The sequence below is a fragment of the Hyaena hyaena genome, unplaced genomic scaffold (assembly GCF_003009895.1).
Source record: "Hyaena hyaena isolate Hyena2069 unplaced genomic scaffold, ASM300989v1 scaffold_418, whole genome shotgun sequence".
Taxonomy (NCBI): domain Eukaryota; kingdom Metazoa; phylum Chordata; class Mammalia; order Carnivora; family Hyaenidae; genus Hyaena; species Hyaena hyaena.
The window spans coordinates 1,173,067-1,181,209 of record NW_024081051.1 but is presented as its reverse complement, the minus strand read 5'-3'; the positions used below and the strand labels follow the sequence as shown (position 1 = coordinate 1,181,209).

Sequence of the window (8,143 nt, the reverse complement as noted above, 5' to 3'; positions counted from 1 at the left end):
CTAATTTGACAATAAACTATTTGTAAAAAAAAAAAAAAAAAAAAAAAAAAAAAGAAAGGCCCAAAGTAATAATGACAATGACAATGACACATAATAAATGCTACGGATCTTAGTAAGTTTGTTGGGATACATATAAAAGAACAATTACTCCTGCCAAAAGGCAACCAGGTGCAGAAAGAAAACCCAGAGGCATGAGAGTATGAACACACAGCATGTTAAGAAAGCTGATGACCAACGAAGTGACCTGAAACACAGGACTGGGGCCAGACTATGAGGGCTTTGAAGGGAAAGGAGAAAATCAGGGTGAGGTTGTTAGTGCTAGAATGTTTGCATGTAAGAGCTTACCTAATTCTCTCCACTGCCTGGGAAGTAGAGAGTTCGACCCTCAATTTACATATAAGACTCATCTACCAACTGAGCTCAATAAACTTGAGAGAAGTAACTTGCTCAAGATTCCACACAGGTAATAACGTGAGAGCTGGAATCTCAAATCTGGCACATGTGACGGCAAAGCCTCTGCATTCCCACTATTCCAGGCTGCTGGATGCCATCGTGGAGGAGTCTGGTTTTTACTCCGAAGGAAATGAGGATTTAAAGGATTTTAAAAGGAAGACTAACATGGTCAAACTTGCATTTTGGAAGGGTAGCTTCTGACAACACTGCATGGGATGCTTTGAAGTGAATAGGAAGACTAGTTAGAGAATTGCTACAAAAATCTAGGCAGGAAAAGATTAGAGTTTAGACTGACCGGTCAGCAGGAGCAGAGAAGATGGAGTGATTTACACAGGACTCCAAATTAACACATGGAAGCCCAGCCAAAGAAACCAGATGACAGGAGAGGTCCGGAACACGACAAACGTTCTTTGAGTCGTAGAAGTCACTAGGAAATAGGACTCTAGCAAGATCAGGAAAGTAATACGAACTGGAAATAGCTGGGAAACAACCGATGTTAACTGTAGTGGAAGTCACGGGAGTGGACAAGAAAGCCCAGAGTGAGCCGCACACAGTAGATAAGGTCAAAAAGGACCGGGAGAGACCTGCGTGCTGGGCTCAAGGGAGCGGGTTAGTTCATGAAATAATGGGAGGTCAAAACAATTTAAGAGCCACTGAAAGGTAAAATAAAACAACTGAAAATGAGCAACTGGCTTTACAAATTAGTCAGTTACATAGGGAATGAATCACTGGAATCTACTCCTGAAATCATTATTGCACTACATGCTAACTTGGATGTAAATTTAAAAATAAATACATAAATAAAATTAAAAAATAAAAAGAATTAGTTACTGATGACATTTATAAGAGAAGTTTTAATAATAGTGACGTTAAAAAAGAGAATTAAATAGAAATGAAGAATTGTAGAAGTGCAGATAAATTTGGCATTAATGGAAAAGAAAAAGGGTAACAAGATGTGAAAAATACTGCAAATTATAAAGCACACTGACTACAAAAAGAAGTTTTCTCTCCTGATACTTTGCTACCATCAAATGAAAGATGTATTTACAAAATGCAGAGTTTGTTGAAATAAAGATTTATATTCCAAGAAGTCTACGTTTGAGAAAGCTTTCACGACTTTAAAAAGCCATACTGTAATGTCGCATGATTTGAAAAAAGAAATATGTTCTTATTCAGGTGATGGCAAAACTAACATTCATATTGTCTTCCAATATACTTCCATAACTCAGGAGGCTGTGTAAAGAACCAAAAAGAATTGCCCTGAATCAGGGGCTCAGTCGGTTAAGCGTCCGACTTCAGCTCAGGTCATGATCTCACAGTTCGTGGGTTCGAGCCCCGCGTCAGGCTCTGTGCTGACAGCTCAGAGCCTAGAGCCTGCTTCTGATTCTGTGTGTGTCTCGCTCTCTGACTCTCCCCTGCTCACGCTGCCTCTCTCTCCCTCAGAAACAAGTAAAACATTTAAAAATTAAATAAAAAAAAATTAGCCCTGAATGAGAAATGTTTGGGGAGAACTAATGATTTAGTAACACTGCTGCTTTTCTGAATCAACAGGAATCATCCCTGATGGCTACATTACTGTCCACAAAAGCAGAAGGGTCACCTCAAACCTCTCAGCATGATTATAATTACAATCCCTGAAACTCAACAAAACTGCGTAACAATCTGACACAGAACTTTCTCTGTCTCCATTCAGGTATCATTCAGAATCATACATTATTAAAACAGCTAATGGTCAACATTCATTTAATGAGTGTGACTCTAATTAAGTAAATCCCATAGAGGCTACACTATAAATAGTAACAACATAATCACGAAGGCCATCAGATCACTAACTGTATTTTTAATGTAGAGATCCAAAGAAAATCTGAATTAAGACATATACAATACCCAAAGAGTCCTCAAAAACACAGCTAAATTAAAATAAGGCAGAAGTCTGTACACACAGAATTTTAAATATCTGATTATCTTTATTTCACAGTATCTCATCTCTCAGGCCCTTAACTCTACAATGCTCTAAGGTCATCTTATATGTACTGACTACTCTATGTTTAGATACTAGTTATTTCATAAACTAATTCAGTTTTATTTCATAAACTATTTTTTTGTTTTGTTTTTAAATAAGATCAATACAATATGAAAGCAGATATATACACACATACAGACATATATACATATATACCCATATAAACTCTGAAGTTAGGCTGGATGCTGCAGGCCGGCTACAAAGTTGTAAACTTTATCTTCGGCAGAAGTATCTAAACGATATCAATTTTTAAAAACCTCAATCCTCAGAAGCTTAACTTCAGACAAATTATTTCCTAATAGAATCTAGTTAAATTCTGTATTTTTGTGTTTAATTACTTCACAAAACTACAGACAAAATTTTGCTATAAAAATACAAAATTAATTCTCTCTTCTGGACCAGCACAGAAAACTCATTAAAAATTCTCTAAGACCAGAAAACAGATTCTGTCTCAAGAACATAATGAAAATGCGACTAAGTATACATTGGGGTTTTTTTTCCATAAAATCAATTTTGCTACATCTATGAGTTTAAAATACTCTTTTACTGGTTTTCACGTACAGTAACTTAAATCCGATTTAAGTACGAAGCTAATCGTTAAGAGCTACTTACAATCCAGAAGGCAAACCCCCGGCCGCAGTGATGCCAAAGGAATACCACACGGCCTCAACGAGGATGAAGTCAACCAAGGCTGACAAAACCCAGGAACCCAGCAAAAAGGACTAAAAAGAAAACAGGAAGAACATTACTGAAAGGAGTCTTTAGGGGCACCTGTGTGTCTCAATCGGTAAGCATCCGACTCTTGATCTTAGCTCAGGACTTGAACTCAGGGTCGTGAGTTCAAGACCCATGTTGGGTTCCACTCTGAGCATGAAGTAGACTTTAAAAAAATAAATTTTAAAAAATTTTAAACAATGTTGAAAGGAGTCTTCAAAAAATAAAGTAACATTTATTTAATTAGAACCAGCTCTGTATTACTTTTTAATATTTGTTTTTATTAGAACAGAGTTTTCAAAATGGGGGAGTAAAGCCTTATTGGCCAAATGCATTAACACTTCAGTAATTTCTAAGCATGGTTAAAAAAAAAAAAAGATATAGCATGATTTATTTTTAACAAGTAACACACAAACCATTAAGCAAAATTAGTGATTAAAATTTTATTAAAGTCAGAATCCTAATAAAAATTTTTATTGCCCCCACACACTTGATATTATCTATTATCAGTATCAGTATCATTTTATGTTAGTGGCTTAAATTTAAAATTCTTTGGTTAACAGCCATGCTCCAAATCAGACAGAGGATCATATAATTAAAAGATAATTGTTAATAACACCAAGCTTAACAAAAGAAAACTATTTAAAAATAAGAAAACAAAAGCATCTTTTTCCATTACCTAAGTAGCAAAGGAAAAATGCATAAAAACTTACCGCAAATTTTCTGCTTCCATATCTTCTTTCAAATATCCTAAAATTATAAATAAGCAGACTACTGCAGAAAGTATCTTTCAAATCAAGGCAAATTATTCTTCCACATATCAACCTCCAAATCTAAATGGGGATTTAAAACAGAGTAAGAGTGAGATTTGTTCAGATCTCTGCCTTACCAAATTTATTAGATTTACTTCATACTGCTGATTTTTAATGCTCTGATTTAATAAAAATAATGATGTACATACTAACGGAAAACTCCTCCACGCAGGCAGGGCTCCACCTTTAGAGCACAGGTGCCCATAAAGTAGGGCATTAGGAGGGGACTTTTGCCTACTTGGCCAGATAAACCAAATTAATCCCCCAAATCAGAAAGGTACCAATTGAGAGCCAAAGGGCCCTTTCGTTCCCTTACAGCAGTGGTTCTCGGGGCTGGCCAGACACTAGGATCCCCTGTGGGTCTCTTTGAAAAGTACACCAAGGCCCAGGCCTACCACTAGATTTTCAACTCGGTCTAGGGTGAGGACTTGGCATCAGTATCTGTGAGAACATGCATGTGTACATGTGTCTGGGGGGAAGGGTTAGTTTATGCAGGTGATTCTAATGTGCAGCCAGGGTTGAGAACCAGTGCATTATAGCAACTCAAACAATACAGAAGCTATATTATATTATGACAGAAAGCAGCGGTTTGGATAAATAACTGAAAGACTTTAGAGGCACTTGATGGCTCCAACATTGGCAATGGTATTAATTATATGAAGAAAAGGTTTCAGTGTTCCACAAGTAGAGTATTATGCTTAAAATGACTAATCAAGTATTTATTTAGCAAAGAAAAGGTGGTAGATTATATACCATGCTTTGCACTAACACTGTGATATTGTGATTTATAATAAGAAAGACTTGGTCTTTACTCTCATTTCTGGCACGAAGCTCTTGAAACCCTTGGAATTTCCTAAGCGATGAAAGCCATAACAGGTGTCTTTTATTATGTCAACGTGTGACTGTTAGATGCACCTAAGGATGGGGCTGCCTGCCAGCGGAACCAAGCTCAGGATGAGGGGGCTGGAACTCTCAGTCTCACCCTCTGACCTCCCAGGGAACAGGGAGAGGCTGGAGTCTGGACCAGCTGCCAATACCCAATGATTTATTTAATGAAGCTTCTTCCAGGAACACCCAAAAGGCCAGGGGGTCAGAGAGCATCCAGGCTGGCGAGCGCAAGGCGCCTCAGAGAGACCAAGAAAGCTGTGTGCCCTTTCTCCATCCCTTGCCCATGGCATTTCTTCCATCTGGATATTTATTTGTGTTTTTTATGCTATCTTTTTATAATAAACAAGTAATCTGTAGGTAAAATGATCAAACCTGAGGAGGGGGTCATGGGAACCTCTGGTTTAAAGCCAGTCAGTCTTAAGTAGTAGTAGCAATTTGGACTGGCATCTGGTGTCCAAAGGGGAGATCGTGGTAACCCCTAATCTGTTGCCAGTTGGTCAGAAGCACAGGTAACAACCTGGGCTTTGCAGCTAGCATGGTGGGGAAGGGGGAGGCAGCCTTGTGGGACCTAATCCTTAACCCATGAGATATGACGCTATCTCCAGGCAGCCGGTATCAGGAGTTGGTTGACTTACAGGACACCTAGTTGGTGTCCCAGAATTGCCTGGTGGTATGGGGAAAGCCCCCATATTGGAACTGGTGCTAGAACATCCCTTTTACACTCCCAACTCAAAGACAACATGCAGTGCCAGCATTTTCAACGAGACCAGCCCATATATCTCAAAAGCCATAGATTTCTGCTCTTCCCAGAAGCAAAAACCCAAGGGAAATTTCCCACTTGATATAACCACCACTATAAAAGTAATTCATAGATTCACAATCTGTTAGACCTGGAAGAGCTTCGATCATCTGATCAATACTCAAACACTGAATATAAAGTGTGGAAATGTTAAGTACAAAAATGTTTCCAAAAATGCTAAGAATGCATACTAATGATAAAAAAAAAAAAAAACAGAAAAAAAAACAGATTTAACATTGCTTTTCTTTTGAAATTTTGGACTGCATTTCCATGAGTAAGAAGTGAGAAGAGATGTGCCTACTAGTGAAAGGAAGTACTGCAACTGTGTCATTCTCATCAGCTTTCCTGAAAACAGCAATACAACTAGAAAATTTGCTTGCTAATGGAATATTAATAAATAATAATTTCTTAAAAATTTAGAGGCTTCAAAGGACTGAGAAGAGCAGAAAAGAAAAAACTGCAGAAAGAAAGCAGAAAGAATGGCAGAAAAGGAAAAACTTCTGCCTTCTCTCCTCCCATGGGCCAATCGAGCAGAGCTCACCTGGAAGTCGTCCTTGATGGCTTGGAGGTCATACACGAAAAACCTCTGACAGTGCGGCAGGAGGAGGGCCAGCAACAGGGACAGGGCGCTGGGGACGAGCAGAAGGCCCTTGGACAGAGGGGCCTTATCTAGAAGAAAGAAAACTTCTTTCAGAATGACTGAGTCTAAGATTTAAAAAACTACCTGGGTGAAAAGCAAGAGAATTCACTTCTTTCGTATTAGAATGAAGACCAAGGTTGTAAACTCTGGAATTTAGTTATTAACATGTATTTTCAAAACCTGGCCCTACAGAGGTAAGTGATCAAAGGACCCTGGAAAACCAGTGGAATTTGCTGGCAGGGGTTCACTGCCATTTAAAAGAGCCCAAACCAACTTTACAACCAGTAACTTCCACCATTAAGAAAATGGTCACCAGGGGCGCCTGGGTGGCTTAGTCGGTTAAGCGTCCGACTTTCGCTTAGGTCATGATCTTGCGGTTTGTGGGTTCGAGCCCCGCGTCGGGCTCTGTGCTGACTGCCAGCTCAGAGCCTGGAGCCTGTTTCGGAGTTTGTGACTCCCTCTCTCTCTGGCCCTTCCCTGCTCACGCTGTCTCTCTCTCTCTCTCCTAGAAATAAATAAAACATTTAAAAAAAAAAAAGAAAAGAAAAGAAAATGGTCACCAAAGAGTGAAGAAATAGAGGAGGATGTTTGCTATTAAATTGACCAGTTAGCTCAGAGCATGCATGGGATTCACAACACATAAACATTTATTTAAAAAAATTTTAAAAGCAGTTTTAGAAGTGCTGCTATTGCTGACTGCTGCAGCATGCTGAGATTCCCCCACGGGTATGAGCACTACGCGGCCCAAGGCAGTTTCCCATCTGAGAGCCGTCTAAGTCTTCCAAAGCCTTCACGGTACAGCTCAGTGGCCACTTCCTCCGTGGTTCTCAGTGAACCATTTTACCCTCAGGGGCTTCTCCTCACTCTGCCCCTTGTTTTCAGGTACTGTCTGAATAGTCAGGGCTTCACACTTGCTTTGCCTTCTGGACCATATTAAACATCCCTGAGGAGAGGCCACCTGCTTCCTCTTCTCTATATTGGCCTGGAGCCTATGTCAGCTCTGTGAACGTATGAAATGGTCAGATCACCAACAGGTAAGGCCAAGGGAAAGCCCATCACCAATGGCAACATTCTCAGATTGTGTGAAGTACACTTTAACTGTATTCATAAGAAATTCCTGGGAGTGAATTTACTAGTTACAGTTGGTAATGCGGTTACTGCACCCATTTAAGTATATAAAAATAGAGCAACTGTTTCCTTTCTGGTAAGGTCTTGCACACATCTAAATTGGAACCATTAGTAAAGTAGCTGCATACTGTCTTTATGACCCAGCTGTAATCAAGGCTCCAGGAAACCTAAAAACTGAGAGCTCCTCATCGCCTAGAACCTCAAAAGTATGGAAGAGCACTGTGGCTGTGAGCCTGACCAACACAAATTCTATTCTGCGTCATTTAAGCTTTTATTTGCTCACCTATAAAACGAAGGGAAGAAAATCAACCTCAAAACCATATGAGAAGCAAGTGAAATGAAGAATGCATAGAGGGGAGACGGCTCTTGCAACCACTCTCAACCCCCAAGGGACAGGGCTGCCACCACGCTCAAGCCACCCAGAAGACAGGGCTCCGACCACGATCACACCACCCAGGAGACAGGGCTGCCATCATGCTCATGCCACCCAGGAGACAGGGCTCCCCCCACACTCACACCACCCAGGAGACAGGGCTCCGACCATGATCACACCACCCAGGAGACAGGGCTGCCACCCCGCTCACACCACCCAGGAGACAGGGCTCCGACCATGATCACACCACCCAGGAGACAGGGCTGCCACCCCGCTCACACCACCCAGGAGACAGGGCTGCCACCACGCTCAC

The 8,143-nt window shown here is 40.4% G+C and overlaps 1 protein-coding gene across 3 annotated transcripts in view; it reads right to left on the bottom strand.

Annotated features, from left to right (window-relative positions):
* UBAC2 (UBA domain containing 2) overlaps positions 1-8,143 on the bottom strand; it is a 176,719-nt gene that overhangs the window by 135,706 nt on the left and 32,870 nt on the right. For all 3 annotated transcript variants that reach the window (XR_005531795.1, XR_005531794.1, XM_039252528.1), the window contains exons 2-4: positions 6,231-6,358; positions 3,904-4,023; positions 3,089-3,198 (exon numbers count right to left, since the gene is read on the bottom strand). Coding sequence is in view for 1 of the 3 variants with exons in the window: in XM_039252528.1 (XP_039108459.1) it covers positions 3,089-3,198; positions 3,904-4,023; positions 6,231-6,358 (358 nt within the window). In the remaining 2 variants the exon portion in view is untranslated. The remainder of the gene's footprint in view (positions 1-3,088; positions 3,199-3,903; positions 4,024-6,230; positions 6,359-8,143) is intronic.